Source organism: Bufo gargarizans, chromosome 4 (assembly GCF_014858855.1).
Source record: "Bufo gargarizans isolate SCDJY-AF-19 chromosome 4, ASM1485885v1, whole genome shotgun sequence".
Taxonomy (NCBI): domain Eukaryota; kingdom Metazoa; phylum Chordata; class Amphibia; order Anura; family Bufonidae; genus Bufo; species Bufo gargarizans.
Window position 1 is genome coordinate 241,492,764 of NC_058083.1, and position 21,614 is coordinate 241,514,377.

At 42.5% G+C, this 21,614-nt stretch overlaps 1 protein-coding gene across 1 annotated transcript in view; it reads right to left on the bottom strand.

Moving 5' to 3' along the window:
* LOC122935352 (collagen alpha-1(IX) chain-like) overlaps positions 1–21,614 on the bottom strand; it is a 115,672-nt gene that overhangs the window by 18,500 nt on the left and 75,558 nt on the right. Inside the window, exons 27-29 of the mRNA XM_044291117.1 lie at positions 6,474–6,509; positions 6,298–6,342; positions 3,908–3,940 (exon numbers count right to left, since the gene is read on the bottom strand). Coding sequence (XP_044147052.1) covers positions 3,908–3,940; positions 6,298–6,342; positions 6,474–6,509 — 114 coding nt within the window. The remainder of the gene's footprint in view (positions 1–3,907; positions 3,941–6,297; positions 6,343–6,473; positions 6,510–21,614) is intronic.

A 21,614-nucleotide genomic window follows, 5' to 3' on the forward strand; every position in this document is an offset into this window, starting at 1 on the left:
GTGGTACTATATTATAACTATTCCATTTACAATATTCATATAAGCACATTAGAAAAAGCAGATTAAAGCAGTATGTACAGTAAAAAGTAGATTTCTAATGTAAGGCTATGTTTTAAGCTTCCATCAGCAATTGTGTGACTTTTAAGAAGAAAAGCACCACATGCAGCAATATTCTTGTCATCAAAATGATAGGAACCTTTAGAGGTCCCATTTTAAGTCAATGAGTTCCATAGGGCACCATACAGGTTACACACAGCATCATAGCTTCCATTATGAATAAAAGCCGTGACACAGATATGAAGAAAGTCTGTGTGAGATTACATTTGCATTAAAAAAAGATCTAAACCTTTACTGAAACCATGAAGGTGCCACAGGGTTTGTCAGAGAGCTTTGCACCTTCAGCTTCCATCTGCTCTGCTTGGCTTTTTCAAGGTGTGAAGTAAGGATCCCATATACTTTCTATGGATCTGTAATGCAGTGGCGTGAAAAAGGAAGGGGGAGGGGTTTCGCCCCTGGGGCCAGCTGTGAAGGGAGCGTCACAGCACATGTTGCACACAACAGCCTCCTGTCAGGTAAGAGATGGTTATAGCATTCCTTCTCCCTGACAGCCTGTTTTCTGTGTTGCTGTGCACTCCTCTCTCGGGACATCTCTTCTCCGTATCCAGCACCAGCCTAGTCCTCTGCTCACCTCCCCCCAGCTATCTAGTAGCGAGCAGAGGACTGGAGAGTGGGCAGGGCTGCAACCTTACATTCTAGGGGCACAGCTCCCCATCTACAGCAAACAGAAGCTGCAGGATCTTCGGTGATGTCAGTCACATGATCAAGGTTCTTCAGCCATGCACTGCACAGGTGGAGGACTAAACAGAGTGAATAGGGTAAGTGTCATATGGTGTGTGTGAATAGGGTGTCATCTATGTGATGTATGTGAAGTGCGTGTAATGTGTATAAGGTGTTGTGTGTGTGTGTGTGTGTGTGTGTGTGTATATAGGGTGGGCATTACTATTGCAAGGGGGCATAATAACTTTTATGGGGGCACAGAGAGGGCATATATACTGTGAGGGAGGCACAATGCAGGTAAAACTACTGTGAAGGAGGAACAGAAAGGGTACAACTACTGTGGGGGGTCACAATGTAGACATAACCACTGTGAGGGGGCACAATGAAGGATAACTACTGTGATAGTACAGAATGTGGACATAACTATCATGAGGGGGAACAATGAGGGCAGAACTACTGTGAGGTGGACATTGAAGAGATAATTACTTGAAGAGGCATAATGTGGGCATAACTACCATGAGGAGGCACAATGTGGGTATAACTACTGTAGGGGGCACAATGGCGAGCATAACTACTGTAAGGGGGCACAATGAGGGCATAACTACCATGAAGGGGGCACAATGAAGGTTAACTACTCTGAGGGGGCACAGTGTGGGCATAATTACCATGAGGGGGCACAACAAGGGCATACCTACTGTGAGGGGGCATAACTAATTTGAGGTTGGCACATTGAATGGATAAGTACTATGAGGGGGCACAATGTGGGCATAAATACTGTAAAGGGGAGTTACTACTTTTAAGGGCAGAATGAGGGCATAACCACTTTGAAGGGGGCACAATGAAGGGATAACTACTGTGAAGGGGTGCAATCAGGGCATAACTACTATTAGGGGGACACAATGAGGGCATGCCTACTATGGGGGCACAATGTGGGCATAACTACTGTGAAGGTGCGCAATGAGAGCATAACTACTGTGAGAGGGCACCATGTGGGCATCACTTCTGTAAGGGGGCACAATGTGGGCATAACTGCTGTGAAGGGGCACAATGTGGACATAACTACTGTGAAGGGGCACAATGTGGGTATAACTACTGTGAAGGGGCACAGTGTGGGTATAACTACTGTGAGGGGGCACCATGGGGGCATAACTACTGTGAAGGGGCACAATGTGGGAATTACTACTGTGATGGGGCACAATGTTTTAAAGTATGGGGGGGTAGCAGGAGAAAGTACCTGCCCCAGGTCCAAACACCTTAGAACCACCACTGCTCTAAAGGGCCCTTTACACAAGCCAAGAATCGCACAGAATATTGCTAACAAGTGTTCACAGTAACGCTTGTCAGCAATGATCGGGCGGTGTAAATGTACTGATCGTTTGTGTGCACGCAAAAGTGATAGTTTACCGGCAGCAGATCATGCCGTGTAAAAAACGATCTCCTGCCAGCAAACAACTAGTCCTTATGGGGAAGAGAGATGGCATTAGCGATCACTCCTCCCCATACTCTGGAGGAGATGTAAATGCACTGGTCTCCTCCGCTAGCGATCAGCAGATTGTCGAGGAGGAACGCTTCCTTCCCGACAATCTGCTGTAATATCGTACTGTGTAAAAGGACCTTAATGCACAAGCTGGAAAAAGCCAAGCATAGCCAATGAAAGGCTATAATGTATAGCACTGCAACAAGCTTCATGGTTTCAGAAAAGGTTTACTTTCCCTATAAAGTGGTAAGTGATAGAAATTTCCAAGATTCCAGATTTATTCCAATGTCCTTTATTTAAGGCAGAACACATAATTATAGAGTCTATGTGCTATACCGTAATCAACAGTTTGCTTTTTGTATGTTTTTTAACACAATAGAAAGATAAAGTCATTTTCAATTTAGGATGCATTTCAAACACAAGGTTTAAACTAAATCAGACCACTAATTACTGCATTGTGTAAAATGTCAGAGGATGCATTATGGAACAAACAGATGGAGTTCCCACAATATTATGCAGGCAATAAAAATTATATCTTGATGATCTTTTAAAAAAAATGTGCTCAACTATTTTAAGAAGGAAAAATGTCAGCAAGTTTCTGGGAATTTCATATTTATTGCATTAAAATATATCTCATTTTATTATCTTATTTATCATGCCTCTATGGTGAATAATCTTGCAAATTAGACAGCTTTTTAGGGCTCTTTCTCATGAGTGGATGCCGTGCGGGTAACCCGCTGCATGAAAGAGAGCCAAGCCCCGCTCCGGACAGCAGAGACACGGAGCAGTAACATGAGACTGATAATGCTCCGTGCCTCTCCGTGATCTCTTTACTACAAAATCACAGTGAGATAAAGTTGTCACCGTGATTTTGCAGTAAAAAGCTCACTGAGAGACATGGAGCAGTAACATGATTGAGTGTGATCTTTTTACTACAAAATCACAGTGACATCTTTATTTCACTGCGATTTTGTAGTAAAAAGTTCACAGAGAGGCACGGAGCATTAGCAATCATGTTACTGCTCCGTGTCTCTGCTGTCCGGAGCGGGGCTTGGCTCTCTTTCACGCAGCGGATGACACGCACGGCATCCGCTTGTGTGAAACAGCCCTTACAAGTATAATTAATGGTACGGAGATACAAAATACTTGGAGTGGGTTATCAATAGTGTCATAAGATGAGTGTGTTTAGAAGTCAAGGTATGTCAAAATGTATCAGAATGTTATACATTGCACTCGCAATGCAACAGAGTATGGCGGTTACAGCCTAACGCAGTGCTCGGATGATGCGGTCACTCCCATAGAGTTACAATGGAGCAATACAGAGAATGCTCAACTGAAGCTGTATACTAACTTTTCACCAAAGTCAAAGAGATTTGTAGTGGTGGAGTTCCTAGAGATCAATTATTCTTGATTCTTCATATTCTTCAAAACATTTTCTGTGATGTTTTCACAGAATTTGTCATTAAAAAATATTGGAGCCTTGTGTCTTTTCAAATTATAGTAAAATATTATCCACTAATACAGTGCTTTGGATTTTGACATTTTTGTAGCACACTATATACCTCAGCATTTTTTCTGAATCTCCATTATTGTATCTGTACTAAGTAATATGACTTTGCTATCATATTCTGCAGCATAAGCATTACTACTTACCGTTCCCTTGGGGCCTGGATTTCCAATTTCACCCTAAAGGGAAGACATCAAATGAAGACGGTAAATATGTACCCTATGTTGTTCCGTGAGCTTTCTAATGGGCAGAAGTCTACTTTGTAATGTGGAATTGCAGGACAGGATTGCTCGCACACCTCTTGGTTCTTAACTCCATTCCATAAATGCTGAGGACTCCAGAGACGAAAAAAACATTGTCCTCATACTGAAACTGGTTTATGATATATAAGGCCTCTTTCACACGGGCGTCATTTTTTTTGCCCGGATAAGAGCCGGGTGCGTTGCGGGAAAATGCGCGATTTTTTCTGCGCAAGTGCAAAACATTGTCATGCGTTGCACTCGCGTGAGAAAAATCGCGCATGTTTGGTACCCAAACCCGAACTTCTTCATAGAAGTTCGGGCTTGGGATTGATGTTCTGAAGACTGTATTATTTTCCCTTATAACATGGTTATAAGGGAAAATAATAGCATTCTGAATACAGAATGCATAGTAAACCAGCGCTAGAGGGGTTAAAAAAAAATAAAAAAAAATTTAACTCACCTTAGTCCACTTGCTCGCGAAGCCCGGCATCTCCTTGTGTCTCGGCTGCTGATGAACAGGACCTGGGGTGAGCTGCTCCATTAGATACAGGTTAAGGACCTTCGATGACGTCACTCCGGTCATCACATGGTATGTCACATGATCTTTTACCATGGTGATTCACCATGGTAAAAGATCATGTGATGACCGGAGTGACATCATCAAAGGTCCTTAAGCTCTATTTAATGGAGTAGCTCACCCCAGGTCCTGTTCATCAGCAGCGGAGACAGAAGGAGATGCCGGGCTTCGCGAGCAAGTGGACTAAGGTGAGTTAAATTTTTTTAAAAAATTTTTTAACCCCTCTAGCGCTGGTTTACTATGCATTCTGTATTCAGAATGCTATTATTTTCCCTTATAACCATGTTATAAGGGAAAATAATAATGATCGGGTCTCCATCCCGATGGTCTCCTAGCAACCATGTGTGCAAATCGCACGGCATCCGTACTTGCTTGCGGATGCCATCCGATTTTCACACACCCCATTCACTTCTATGGGGCCTGCGTCACGTCAAAATCGGAAAATATAGAGCATGCTGCGATTTCAACTGAACGCACAAGTGATGCGTTAAAAACATCGCTCATGTGCACAGCCCCATAGAAATGAATGGGTCAGGATTTAGTGCGGGTGCCATACGTTCGCCGCACGGATCGCACCCGCACGGAAAACTCGCCCGTGTGAAAGGGGCCTAAGACTGCCACTGTACTACTATATTGTAGGGGGCAGACTACCCACTCATCTGCCTTTTCCCCATAGTCCCTGCACATGGAACATCTTCCTATGGAAGTTTTATATTTTGTAACATTTTGATGTTATGGTAAATAAATACAGTATTATATGAGGAATGGAGTAATTGTAGACAAGCAAGTCATGAATACTAGAACTTAGGGGGTCATTTACTTATATTAGGCGTATTTCTGGTGCAGATTGTGGCGCAAAGGTTATTTGCCCTGCATTATGCGTCTTTCCCTGCTTACGGCAGGTCTAAAAAAGCGGCCATCGCGTGGGCAGGGAAGGGGATTGGCCAGTAGGCCCGTCTCACTCATCATTTTCCATGCCTGTTTTAGTCATGGAAAATGCTCTAAATGTAAGCCAGCAAGGAAGCTGTCTTACATTTAGACTGGTGCTGGATACGCTGAAGTTATGGAGAGGCCTGCTCCTCTTCAGAACTCCGGCGGATCCACTGCCAGCTACAGGGGTTTTTAATCCCGGCATCTAAAATGAAGGTCTTAATAAATGACCCTCTTAATATTTAATTCACAATAAAGCCAAATTGATTAGAATTTGATGAAAGAGAGAAAAGAAAGAAAGTACATACAGCACAATTCAATGCAATTCATTAACTCATGTTCGATGCAACATTTTAGTCCTATACCAGCGCCTTTTTCAGGCCTTTCTGGTATATGGCTAAAGCACTGCATTGACCAAGGGTGAATAAGTTGTATTTTTCATTGAAATCCTTAAGAGTGATGCAACTTCCTTCAGTAAAGATGGATGTATAGATTGATGATAGACAAAAAGATAGATAGTAGATAGACAGATAGATGAAAAGATAGATGGTAGACAATAGAGAGAAACATATATGGATAGTAGATAGATGATAGATAGATAGATCGATAGATAGATGATAGATAGATGATAAATAGATGATTGATAGATAGATAGATAGATAGATAGATAGATAGATGATTGATAGATAGATAGATGATTGATAGATAGATAGATAGATAGATAGATAGATAGACAGTGTTCTGAAACAAATCTGCATATCTGTGTGCCATAGCTTAATTCTCTTACCTGTTCACCTTTTTCTCCGCCAAATCCCTCTTCTCCGGCACCACCCTGCATTAAACAGCATGGTTAAACAACATTGATACCATAAATACTTTACAGAATCAAATTAATTTTCAACAAATATAATATTGATATATATATATATATATATTATAATAGTTTTTAAACACGAGGCTTACCTGCTCTCCTTTAGGTCCAGTCTCCCCGACACCACCCTAAAGGAACACAAACTGTATTTTAGCAAAACTGCATTGATCATATGACATATAGTACTGTAATCCTAGCTGCAAATGCAAAGGGGTGATAAGATCTACAATTTTCATGATAAAGTGAATGAGGTCACCCCCTAAATCAGAACCTTGGGGACCATTCCAAAGATCTAGACCTGTCAGTGTTAGAAAGTTGAGCATTATGATCTTTAGGTAATTCCCCATATGAATCCATAGCTGATAGCATCTAAGATTCGAAACATGACACTGCTAGATACATTTTAACAATTGCTGGCAGGTTGTAGACTGCAAGTGATATGCTGGTTTTGAAATCGTATTTGCTTACTATGCTTGTACTATGCATAAAAGGGTTCTTTCTGGCAGCTGAAGAACCGAGAAGGAGTCTGAGAATTTTTCGAAGATTCGATTGAGATAAATGGTTTAAATCCCAGGAGTTCCGCTACTTTAGAAAATTTCCAAGCATTCCACAATTACAAGGAGCTGTTCTAAGCATGTATTTGCATATGTTCACTAATCAGTGCAGTCAGGAGTTGCCAGTGCTGGATTAAAGTTACAACCATCTAAATTCCGCAAATCAAACAAATGTCATTTTATTACAAATCCCATGTTCCCTCGCAGCTGCATAGAAGACACTTCAAGACAGTTTGAAATGTAATGGAAAATTAAACAAACTAAGGCAAATAAATGAATAAAAAAAAAGACCTGTCAGACTAATTACATCCGGAGTGCGTGATCTGACACTAAGTAAACAAGTGACTATTAGTTGTGATGCTGCACGCAGAATAATTATTGTCACTAGAGAATTGAGTCATTTGAAGCTTAGATATTATTGGCCATTATATATAACAAAGCCTGCCTCTCCAAAAGGAAGACCTCTGCGAGTGGCGCAGTTTTATAGAGCATGCAGCATAAAGCAGACACTGATATTAAGGGCTATAGATGGAAGAAAGGCAAAGATCTCATAATGGTTTATGTGCAAAGCATGGAACTATCCAAAATAGACGCATAAATAAAATGCCACAAAGAAATTCTATAAAATAGACATTTTTTACGAAGAAATAAGACCTTTATAGCAACTAGCACTCTGCATGACTGTAAGAGACTGCAATATATCTATTCCTGACATGTAAAAAGCCCAACCTGAAAGATAGGGGGATTGCTCTGTTAACATGGAAAGATTTTGATGATACGATCCTAAACATCACAAAGCCCCAGGCTGCCCTAACCTCTCAGATGCCATGTTCACTATTGATTGCGGAATCCGAGGGGTTATATGACAGGGATCAGACTTATCTCCAATCATGGTCACTGTTGCCAAATGTCAGCTGTATTACACAGCCAGCACCCGCTGTGTATGGAGTAGGCTCAGCTCATGAGCCCGTTCTATACACCCCTTTTGCACTGTTGATGTATATTTACATGGAGCTGCTGGGAAGGGAATAGGGGGGTGGAAAGTTCTATGGAACTTAGTTCAGGTGAATTACTTTTGACCACTCTCTGTATTACCCTATAGTACGTTTTCTGATTTGCTTCTTAACTGGAAATAATGAATGTACAGCTAGGGTTATGCAGTGACAGCAGGCATGTAATGAGATGTGTTATCACTGCCCCACAGCCCAGTGGTGCAGGATAAATGCTGTCTCTAGGGCAATATCCCATAATTGCAATATAATGCTGCAGAACATTTCACATTTTGACCATTCCTCTATGAACCTGTTCATAGCTGTGTCCTGGTGTCAGATTTTTCAAATTCTCTAATATGTTTTATTTTTAATATGAAAATGCTCCCATCACTATATAGGCAGTGATTTTAATAACATAACTTTATAGAGGAATTGGTATTGCTATGAGTTTTTTTATTTTATTATTATCATTATTATTATAATTATTATGCAACTAAAGCTTAAAGGGAACCTGTCACCATGAAAATGCAGTACGAGCTGGAGACAGCATAATATAGAGCAGGAGGAGCTGAGCAGATTGATATATATAGCTTTATGGGAAAAGGTTCAGGATAACTTGTATTTTATTCATCTAGATTCCTGCTCCTTCTGGGCTTTAAAGTCGAGGAGACGGTCCTATCAGTGATTGACAACCTTCCCTCTCTGACTGTGTATACAGAGATAGCTGTCAGTCACTGACTGAAGACAAGGAGACGGTCCTATCAGTGACTGACAGCCTTCTCTCTATGACTGTGTATACAGAGATAGCTGTTAGTCACTGACTGAAGACAAGGAGACGGTCCTATCAGTGACTGACAGCCTTCCCTCTATGACTGTGTATACAGAGATAGCTGTCAGTCACTGACTGAAGACAAGGAGTCGGTCCTATCAGTGACTGACAGCCTTCCCTCTATGACTGTGTATACAGAGATAGCTGTCAGTCACTGACTGAAGACAAGGAGTCGGTCCTATCAGTGATTGACAGCCTTCCCTCTATGACTGTGTATACAGAGATAGCTGTCAGTCACTGACTGAAGACAAGGAGTCGGTCCTATCATTGACTGCCAGCCTTCTCTCTATGACTGTGTATACAGAGATAGCTATCAGTCACTGACTGAAGACAAGTAGACGGTCCTATCAGTGATTGACAGCCTTCCCTCTATGACTGTGTACAGAGATAGCTGTCAGTCACTGACTGAAGACAAGGAGGCGGTCCTATCAGTGACTGACAGCCTTCCCTCTATGACTGTGTACAGAAATAGCTGTCAGTCACTGACTGAAGACAAGGAGACGGTCCTATCAGTGACTGACAGCCTTTCCTCTATGACTGTGTATACAGAGATAGCTGTCAATCACTGACTGAAGACAAGGAGTCGGTCCTATCATTGACTGCCAGCCTTCTCTCTATGACTGTGTATACAGAGATAGCTATCAGTCACTGACTGAAGACAAGTAGACGGTCCTATCAGTGATTGACAGCCTTCCCTCTATGACTGTGTACAGAGATAGCTGTCAGTCACTGACTGAAGACAAGGAGTCGGTCCTATCAGTGACTGACAGCCTTCCCTCTTTGACTGTATACAGAGATAGCTGTCAGTCACTGACTGAAGACAAGGAGTTGGTCCTATCAGTGACTGACAGCCTTCCCTCTATGACTGTGTATACAGAGATAGCTGTCAGTCACTGACTGAAGACAAGGAGACGGTCCTATCAGTGATTGACAGCCTTCTCTCTATGACTGTGTATACAGAGATAGCTGTCAGTCACTGACTGAAGACAAGGAGTCGGTCCTATCAGTGATTGACAGCCTTCCCTCTATGACTGTGTATACAGAGATAGCTGTCAGTCACTGACTGAAGACAAGGAGTCGGTCCTATCATTGACTGCCAGCCTTCTCTCTATGACTGTGTATACAGAGATAGCTATCAGTCACTGACTGAAGACAAGTAGACGGTCCTATCAGTGATTGACAGCCTTCCCTCTATGACTGTGTACAGAGATAGCTGTCAGTCACTGACTGAAGACAAGGAGGCGGTCCTATCAGTGACTGACAGCCTTCCCTCTATGACTGTGTACAGAGATAGCTGTCAGTCACTGACTGAAGACAAGGAGACGGTCCTATCAGTGACTGACAGCCTTCCCTCTATGACTGTGTATACAGAGATAGCTGTCAATCACTGACTGAAGACAAGGAGTCGGTCCTATCATTGACTGCCAGCCTTCTCTCTATGACTGTGTATACAGAGATAGCTATCAGTCACTGACTGAAGACAAGTAGACGGTCCTATCAGTGATTGACAGCCTTCCCTCTATGACTGTGTACAGAGATAGCTGTCAGTCACTGACTGAAGACAAGGAGTCGGTCCTATCAGTGACTGACAGCCTTCCCTCTTTGACTGTATACAGAGATAGCTGTCAGTCACTGACTGAAGACAAGGAGTTGGTCCTATCAGTGACTGACAGCCTTCCCTCTATGACTGTGTATACAGAGATAGCTGTCAGTCACTGACTGAAGACAAGGAGACGGTCCTATCAGTGATTGACAGCCTTCTCTCTATGACTGTGTATACAGAGATAGCTGTCAGTCACTGACTGAAGACAAGGAGTCGGTCCTATCAGTGACTGACAGCCTTCCCTATATGACTTTGTATACAGAGATAGCTGTCAGTCACTGACTGAAGACATGGGGTCGGTCCTATCAGTGACTGACAGCCTTCCCTCTATGACTGTGTATACAGAGATAGCTGTCAGTCACTGACTGAAGACAAGGAGTCGGTCCTATCAGTGACTGACAGCCTTCTCCCTATGACTGTGTATACAGAGATAGCTGTCAGTCACTGATTGAAGACAAGGAGTCGGTCTTATCAGTGACTGACAGCCTTCCCTCTATGACTGTGTATACAGAGATATCTGTCAATCACTGACTGAAGACAAGGAGTTGGTCCTATCAGTGACTGACAGCCTTCCCTCTCTGACTGTGTATACAGAGATAGCTGTCAGTCACTGACTGAAGACAAGGAGTCGGTCTTATCAGTGACTGACAGCCTTCCCTCTATGACTGTGTATACAGAGATATCTGTCAATCACTGACTGAAGACAAGGAGTCGGTCCTATCAGTGACTGACAGCCTTCCCTCTATGACTGTGTATACAGAGATAGCTGTCAGTCACTGACTGAAGACAAGGAGGCGGTCCTATCAGTGACTGACAGCCTTCCCTCTATGACTGTGTATACAGAGATAGCTGTCAGTCACTGACTGAAGACAAGGAGACGGTCCTATCAGTGACTGACAGCCTTCCCTCTATGACTGTGTATACAGAAATAGCTGTCAGTCACTGACTGAAGACAAGGAGTCGGTCCTTTCAGTGACTGACAGCCGTCCCTCTATGGCTGTGTATACAGAGATAGCTGTCAGTCACTGATTGAAGACAAGGAGACGGTCCTATCAGTGACTGACAGCCTTCCCTCTATGACTGTGTATACAGAGATAGCTGTCAGTCACTGACTGAAGACAAGGAGTCGGTCCTATCAGTTACTGACAGCCTTCCCTCTATGACTGTGTATACAGAGATAGCTGTCACTCACTGACTGAAGACAAGGAGACGGTCCTATCAGTGACTGACAGCCTTCCCTCTCTGACTGTGTATACAGAGATAGCTGTCAGTCACTGACTGAAGACAAGGAGTCGGTCCTATCAGTTACTTACAACCTTCCCTCTATGACTGTGTATACAGAGATAGCTGTCAGTCACTGACTGAAGACAAGGAGTCGGTCCTATCAGTGACTGCCAGCCTTCCCTCTATGACTGTGTATACAGAGATAGCTGTCACTCACTGACTGAAGACAAGGAGTCGGTCCTATCAGTGACTGACAGCCTTCCCTCTATGACTGTGTATACAGAGATAGCTGTCAGTCACTGACTGAAGACAAGGAGTCAGTCCTATCAGTGATTGACAGCCTTCCCTCTATGACTGTGTATACAGAGATAACTGTCAATCACTGATAGGACTGCCTCCTTGACTTCAAAGCTCAAAATGAGCAGGAATATAGATGAATGAAATACAAGTTCTACTGAATCTTTGCCAGCAAAACTATAAATCAGTCTGCTCAGCTCCACATCCTCTATAACCTGCTCCCTTCCGTGTGATAAGTTTGCTGTAAATATTGTATAGAGAAAAGTTATGCAACTTTATATGGTAGGCTTTTAATTTTATATGGAAGTAATTTGCTGCAATGTAGGCAAGAACAGATCAGGAGTGATGACAGGGTTTATGTTATTACTTCATTCATCTCTTGAGGTCTGTGGAAATAGAACCAGGTCAGGAGTTTTCAGCCTCTGAGTATAAATATTATTACTGACAACAAGCAGAGATCTTGAACATGGCAAGGAATTCAAACACACAATCCTAAATTTACTAATGTGTCTGCCCCTAAAATCTGTCTAAAAAGTATCACAAGTTGGTGCAGTTTGGTGCAATAGGGTTTCTACAGATGTATCGACCATCCAGATTTTTTGCAGGTTAAGTAAACAATGGAAAGAAACTTTTACTTTTGGTACCAGATGTTGTGACCTGCATTCTGGGGAGAAGCAGCGACGAACGTGGAGAGATCCAGAAGGACACAGGTATCGAGGACCAGGTAAGTATTCTCTGTATGAGGGGCTCGGGCACTGTGGGTGGGTTTTCCAGGTTTGGATAACCTCTTTAATATTCACCTCACTGATCTCCCATTGCTCCCATTAAGATGTTTCCCATGTCCCCTATCAGTCTGTAAACTTCATGGTCACTCTTGTGTCAAGAGGGTATCTATAAACACATCTGTGCCCTTATGTGAACAACTTCATAATGTGAAGAAATTCATGACATAATGAGGGATTAGCATGTGAGACTTGCAGTAAAAATAAAAAAAGCTATCGAGTTGAGCCAATCTCTCAGAATTTAATTTGGGTTTGAACTGGCCAAATCAGTTGATCAATTCGATTTAGGTCCAAATCCATTCTACCTCAGGCAAAAATGCTCCAATAAGCATAACATTTTTTGTATGTAACGCTCTCTCATCTCAAACAAATCGGCAAAAACTTAAATTTGGATGCAACTCGAATTTTTACAAAATTCGGGTCAAATTCGATATGTTAAGAATCGACTCACTCATCTCTTCTATTAACAAAACCATATCAGAGTGCAAAATTAAAGGGGATATCTCAGAATTCAACATTGTTCCTCTGCTTGCTGTTTTACAGACGATCAGCATCCGGTGTGTTCACCTCTGAGCAGTACCTACAGAATTTCCAGAGCCATGGCAACCTTAGTGTGATTTATACACATGCTGGAGCAGTGAGGACATCTAAACCATCAAGGCACAGACCCACTGCACAAGGACATAAGCATAGCTGCTGTATAGACACAGCCCACTCTCATCTTGTGAAATGAACAACTGCAGAAAATACACTATCCAGTCAGTGTCAGACTGGGATACTTAGGGCCCACCAATGTACCATATTTTTGGCTCCATAAAACCCAAAAGCGGGGAAAATGGTCTTCTTCCAGGCACTGTGCTGGACATAGTGCACGTAGGCACACACTCTGACCTGATGCTGTGCAACATCTGGTCGCGGTGCAGTGCCAGCCAGAAGAAGACCAGGAAGCGGTGCAGAAAAGATGACAAATCTGCGGAGCGGCAGCACTATGCCGAGCAGGAGAGGGAAGATAATTTACTGTTTTATGTCCGAACTGAGGTAGATAACATTTTGGGGGTCTGATGGATCTTAGGGGTCTGATTGGGATCTGATCTGAAGTCTAATGGATCTTAGGGTCTGATCTGCGTTCTTAAGGGTCTTGGGGTCTGATGGGGGTCTGATCTGAGGTCTGAAGGATCTTGGTGTATATACAAAATCCCAGCAGCTGTGTCTTTAAAAGTATAATTTATTCCAATATTAGTTAGTGTGTCCTACAACCAGGACACGTTTCGGCTAACATGACTTTATCAACCTGTTGATAAAAGCATGTTAGCCGAAACGTGTCCTGGTTGTAGGACACACTAACTAATATTGGAATAAATTATACTTTTAAAGACACAGCTGCTGGGATTTTGTATATAGACTGAAGTTTGAGTTCGCTCCTTTCCCGTGCAGTGTGCATTCAATGAGTGCCGACCCACTTCCTTACCTGAAGGATCTTGGTGATCCGATCTGAGGTCTGAAGCATCATGGGGGTCTGATCTGAGGTCTGATGGAGCTGGGGGGTCTAATCTGAGGTCTGATGATAAATGAATTGATAAAAGGAGAATTTGGCCTGATGTATTGTCTGATACATGGATATATATGGTATGTGTTATAAACTAGATGACATATGATGGTACATAATCACAGGAAAGAGCCTGTGTGCAAGAAGCATGTCTGGACCCCAGTGCGTCCAATGACAAAATAGCACCAAAAAATTTGCATACATATATGCGTGGCACAGACGCCACACACTAATGAATATATTGCACAGAAGCCAGTTGAATTGGACACATGCAGCACACATGACACTAATACAAGGATCATATTCTGCACACATCAATCTCGCGCAGAACACATGCCATGCACACATCAGTCAAGCATAAAAATAGCACACCTAAGGAGTGAAACAAAAGTGAATAGTACAGAATTTATACATACTTCATTACACATAATCTACATTTGAGGGGGTTGTCCCAACATAATAACTTAGGGTACTTGCACACTAGCGTTTTTGTTTTCCGGTATTGCATTCCGTCACAGGGGCTCATGCTGCAGTTTTCTCTCCGGCTAAAAATACTGAACACTTGCTAGAATGACGGATCTGGCATTAATTTACATTGAAGTGTATTAGTGCCAGATCCGGCATTAAGTGTTCCGGCAAAACGGATCCGGCTTTCCGGTCTGCGCATGCGCAGACTTTTAAAGATGCAAAAAAAATGAATACCAGATCTGTCTGACAAATGCCATCAGTTTGCGTCCAGATTGCCTGATCCGGCAGGACATTCCGGCGACGGAACTGCCTGCCGAAATCCTCTGCCGCAAGTGTGAAAGTACCCTTATTACCTATGTACAGGAAAGGTGATAAGTGTCTGGTTAGTGGGGTATCACTGCTGAAACCCCCACTGATTATGGCAATGGGGTTCCTGAGATGCCTGTGTGCATGGAGCAATGGCATCCCATTCAATTAAATTATGCATTACTGCCAATCTATGCACACAGGGGTCTTGGGACCACATGCTTGTGGTCATGGAGGTTCCAGCAGTCAGATTCCCAACAATCAGACACTTATCACCTATGTCATCTCCTATACACTTTTTCACATTGCCAATGCAAAATGGGTGTCTTCAGATGTAAAATTAAATCAGGCTGAAATACGATGCTCACCGGTAAATACCACCACACCAGCACCAGTCTCTGTTCACATGGCAGAGGTGCTGCTTGTAATCACAGCATATCATCATTGCTGCCATGTAAATGATACTTGCCAACAATAGAGAATGTTACGCACTGCTCTGAATATTTTGAGCATTAGACCATCACTCTTTGCAGGATATATACCTTTGTAATGCCCCAATCAAAGGTGCTAGTGGGGCAGCAGAAGCAAGGGCACTAATGGAAAGGCATACCTTAGGTAGAGGCATTGGCGGGCACCTGCAGCAAAAGCACTAGAAGCCAAGGCATTAGGGGGCACCTGAAGCAGGGGCAGTAGTGGGGGGCACCTGAAGCAGGGGCAGTAGTGGGGGGCACCTGAAGCAGGGGCAGTAGTGGGGGGCACCGGGAGCAAGGGCAATAGTGGGGGAACATCTAGGGCAGAGGCATTGTTGGCCACCTAGAACAGGGGTAATAGAGGGTGGGATACCTAGAGCAGGGGCACTAGCTCTGGGCACCTATAGCAGAGACATTAGGGGGAACATAGAGCAGAGGCATTAGGGAGGAATCTGGAGCACTAGAAAGGGGGGATGACAGAACACCACAGAAAGCAGCATACATGCACATATATAGATAGGGCTCTCCGGGTAATCCACTGGCTCCCCGGTTGGCCAGACTGAGCTTGTATCCAGTAGTAAGAAGGTACAAATAGCAAAATTGAATGTTTTTGATCCTGGTAAGGAAATGGACATATGTTCAGGTTTCGTGATACAGTTTTGGAAAGAAATTATAAAAGACTTCCAAAACTGCATCAGGAAACCTATACATGTGGCTATATGCTAATGTTCCTAATAGTTGTACCTGGACAACAATTAATTAAAAGTCCAAATGTATATTGGCCTTGAGGTGCTGGCTTGTGGTGCTTATGCTACCTGGGTACTCACTAGTACCAGCTCCAAAAATAACAACCTGTAACACCTAAAAGATGCTAGTAACGCTTTTTCAAAAGTTTTGCATTCCTATTATGTATTCCAATAAAAAAATACATTAACATGGAACAGCAAAGGTATTCTAGCAGTACAGTAACATCAAGCATAAGCATGCCAGTGCAATCCTCAGGTAAACAGATCAATTCATCAAGTTGGCAATTTACAGTTCACATATACACAACGGTGTACTAGATAAGGGCAAATCGATTCACCAACTTTGAAGCTCAAAGCAAGAAAATCTAATCCCAAAATCAATTAATCAGTTTGCTGATGGAAAAAAAAAAATGATAAAGAACTGCAAATATTTCATTTATTTATCTCAACCTGGCATTTTACTGCAGCCGCACTTTAAGGGGTCGTTCCAGGATTTAAACATATCCCCTATCCACATACAGTCAGGTCCATAAATATTGGGACATCGACACAATTCTAACATTTTTGGCTCTATACACCACCACAATGGATTTGAAATGAAACAAACAAGATGTGCTTTAACTGCACTGAAGTGTTTTGGGCAATATTATCTGCTTATATTCAGCCAAATGCTTCAGAACTCATTGGACGGCGCTTCACAGCGCAGATTGACCCAAAGCATACTGCAAAAGCAACCAAAGAGTTTTTTTAAGGGAAAGAAGTGGAATGTTATGCAATGGCCAAGTCAATCACCTGACCTGTATATGGACTGGCCATATACCCTACAGGGAAAACTCCTGGTGGGTACTCTGAGCCCCCATCATGGCCACTGACCAGGTACATAGTGATGTGATGCTCTTGGTGTTAATTAAGGCTGGGAGCATCAGGTACTTATGTATCTGACCAGCAGCTGCAGGTGTCCTCCGGAATTCAATTGCATCACCATTCTCAGGATGTGGCAACTGGTGCTGATGACCAAAACTGTGCAGCTTCTGGGGAGGTATTTTGTGCTGCACTGTGGTATTTGGTTCTCCTGGGCCAGTATTTTGTGCTGCACTATGGGACTGGTGACCCTACCTACTTGTGTAGCTCTGCCTTCTGTCAATTTGGACTTGCTTACAACATGGGGCCACTTATAGTTTTTTTTCCTAAGGTCACTTTAAGTTTCCAGTAACCCCTGTTTATGCTGGTCACATTATACCTAGAGATGGAATAAGCTATCAATAAACTTACCTAACCAACGGAAAGTTAATAAAAGGGATTCTCTGGGACTTAAAGAGGACCTGTTACCGCTCCTGACATGCCTGTCTTAATAGCTTCATGCATTCCCCATGTAATAACAATTCTGGAGCATCTATTCTTATGACTCTATGTTGTGCCGTTCTGTTATTATTTCTACTAGAAGTTATAAATGAATTGCTAGCAGTCTGCAGTAAGGGTACAGGGGGGAGGTAACCAGTCGGGTGGGGGTGTACCCGCACAGTCTGAAAATGGCTGCACTGATTGGATAGAGTCAGACTGTGCAGGTACACCCCCTCCAACTTGTTACCTCCCCTCTGTACCCTTACTGAGGACTAATAGCAGTTTGATTTGGCTGATTCGCCGAATTTTAAAAAATGAAATCGCTTTGTGACGAATTACTTAGTCACGAAGTGCATTTTATTTACAGGGAACTGCGATAGCGCCGCTCCCGTCATTGTACCCCTCAGATGCCGCGTTCATACATGATCACGGCATCTAAGTGTAAAAACAATGTGAAATTAACATAATTTTTTTTTAAAAATCAAACTTACCGCCTCCATTTGCTCGCAACGAGTCTGCCACTGCTATCTTGCTTGAAGTTCTAGAGCGAAATCTCACACGGCGTGGTGATGCCAAGATCTTGAATCAAGATGGCGGCTGGCGGCCCATTGCGAGCAAATAGAGTATGTTTTTTTTTGTTTTTTACACTATTTCAGGTGAAATCAATTTGCTAACACGAAGCACGAGGAAATTCGGCTTTGAGGCGAATCAAATTTATCCAGAAATTTTGATCAAATTGCACTTCGTGGGATTTGATTCGCTCATCTCTAGTGGTGACTGTGTGTATGAGTGCATCCTTATATGTGGTGATTGTGTGTATGAGTATGTCCATGTATGGGGTGAGCGTGTTTATGAGCGTCTCCATGTTTGTGGTGACTATGTGTATGTCTCCATGTATGTAGTGAGTGCATGTATGAGTGCCTCCATGTATGTGGTGAATGCGTGTATGAATGCATCCATGTATGTGGTGAGTGCATGTATGAGGGCCTCCATGTATGTGGTGAATGCGTGTGTGTATGAATGCATCCATGTATGTAGTAAGTGCATGTTTGAGTGCCTCCATATATGTGGTGACTGTTTATGAGTGTGTCCATGTATGTGGTGACTGTGTGTATGAGTGCTTCCATGTATGTGGTGAATGTGTGTATGAGTGCCTCCATGTATGTGGTGAATGTGTGTATGAGTGCCTCCATGTATATGGTGAATGCGTGTATGAATGCATCCATGTATGTGGTGAGTGCATGTATGAGTGCCTCCATATATGTGGTGACTGTTTATGAGTGTGTCCATGTATGTGGTGACTGTGTGTATGAGTGCTTCCATGTATGTGGTGAATGTGTGTATGAGTGCATCTATGTATGTGGTGACTGTGTGTATGAGTGCTTCCATGTATGTAGGGACTATGTGTATGAGTGTGTCCATGTATGTGGTGACTGTGTGTATGAGTGCTTCCATGTATGTGGTGACTATGTGTATGAGTGCGTCAATGTATGTGGGGACTATGTATGTGAGTGCGTCCATGTTGTGGTGAGCGCATGTATCAGTGTGTCTATGTATGTGGGGACTATGTGTATGAGTGCGTCCATGTATGTGGTGACTATGTGTATGAGTGCGTCCATGTATGTAGAGACTATGTGTATGAGTGCGTCCATGTATGTGGTGACTATGTGTATGAGTGCGTCCATGTATGTAGGGACTATGTGTATGAGTGCGTCCATGTATGTGGTGACTATGTGTATGAGTGCTTCCATGTATGTAGGGACTATGTGTATGAGTGCGTCCATGTATGTGGTGACTATGTGTATGAGTGCTTCCATGTATGTAGGGACTATGTGTATGAGTGCGTCCATGTATGTGGGGACTATGTGTATGAGTGCTTCCATGTATGTAGGGACTATGTGTATGAGTGCGTCCATGTATGTGGGGACTATGTGTATGAGTGCGTCCATGTATGTGGTGACTATGTGTATGAGTGCGTCCATGTATGTGGTGACTATGTATGTGAGTGCGTCCATGTTGTGGTGAGCGCATGTATCAGTGTGTCTATGTATGTGGTGAGCGCATGTATCAGTGTGTCTATGTATGTGGTGACTGTGTGTATGAGAGCATCCGTGTATGGGGTGAGCGTGTTTATGAGTGTGTCCACGTATGTGGTGACTGTGTATATGAGGGTGTCCATGTATGTGGTGAATGCATCCATATATGCGGTGAATGCGTGTATGAATGCATCCATGTATTTGGTGACTGACTATAAATGCCTCCATATTAGTGGTGAGTGAGTGCGTGTATGAGTGTGCCCATGACAGAACTGTATAGGGCACCTGTGGCTGCAGTATGAAAGGTACAGAGGCTAAAATCCTTGTGGTTATGTAGAGGTAAATCAGACATGTCTATTATAATTGCAGCGCAGGTTTAAAGGGGTTGAGTTATAAACTCCGTCAGCAGCTGTAAAATGTTAAATAAAACCAAAAAGTCATGTTAACCACTTCATTACCAGAGTGTTTATCCCCCTTCCTTACCAAGCCAGTTTCTCAGCCAGCCTACATGCATTTGATATTATTTTTCTTGGAGCACCTTGACCTTTCTTTTGTGCCTTTAGATGATGGAAATAATATTAAAAAATATATATATTTAAGAAAAACTGTGAAAATTCAGAAAAAATAAATATTTTTCCTTTCTTATAAAAAAAAAATTCTAACTAATACAAAAGGTATCAAGACAAAACATTTCTAAAACCATTCCCATATGCTTGTACCCTGAAAATGGATGCTATTTATGCAATTTATCTACTGGTTGGGCCCGCCGCAAGACTTCAAAAGACAGGAGCGCATTTTGGATTTTGACGGCCTACTTTTCTATTGCTGGTTCTATAGCCCTGTACTGCCAGAAAAATCTTCTACTTTTTTTTTAAAGAGAATTAACCCCTTTCTGCCACAGTCAAGGCAGAAAGAGGTTAATTCCCAGCCTGCAGGCTGTCATTTTATTTTAAAGCCAGCAGGTGGCGATCTTACATAAGAAAAAGCGCTCCCTGCCGGCTTTCAGCTTCTTCTTGTAGCAGAGTGCGGGGAGATGGGAGGAGTCTACCATCTTCCCCAATGGACAACTGGGCGAATCTGGTACCGTTTTATTGATGATATTATCTTCATTTGGAAGGGTGGGGAGGATCTTTTAAAAAGCTTTTTAATCAAAATAAATATAAATGAATTTTATCTTCAATTCACGCCATCTATTAGTTCACAACAGATACATTTCTTAGACTTAACTATTAGTATCCAAAATAATCAGATTCAGACATAAACGTACATAAAACCAACAGACAGTAATAGTTTTATTTCCCTAGACAGATGTCATCTACCAATCTGGTTAACCAATATTCCACGGAGCCAATACATCAGGTTGCAGCGTAATTGCACATCTCTGGAACAATTCAATAAGGAAGCAAACACCTTGCAAAATAAATTTGAAGAAAAAGGCTACAAAACAGATCAATTGGAGAAAATTAAATATGAAGTAGCACAAATAGAGAGAGAAACTCTTCTCCAAAAAAATAGGGAAAAGATAATAACAGATAAAAATAATGAGAAAGAGACCACAGTTTTCAAAATTCCAATTATTACGCCATATAACGAAAGAGAGTTCCTCCTTAGGAGAATTGTCAAACGCCACTGGTATGTCCTAAAACAGGACAGAATCATAGGGGACAAAATCACACAACATCCGTGCTTTATATTCAAAAAAGCACAAAACCTGGGCAATTTGGTGGCCCCCTCTCTTAAGATTCAAAGAAACAAGAATTCAGAAACCATAAAGAAAAAAAGGGGTTTCTTCCCCTGTAAAACTTGCAAAGCCTGCCAATATGCTAAACATAATGGACCAATAGAAACAATAGAGGGTGTAAAGAAAGTATACAAAATAGATAGCCATCTTATTTGCCACACAAGTGGCGTAATCTACTTTATAAAATGCCCTTGTGCTAAAATATATGTAGGGAGGACAAAAAGGAGCCTCCAAACAAAGATAAAAGAACATATTAGAAACATCAAAAATAAGTTTGGAGGCCATCCACTCTCACATC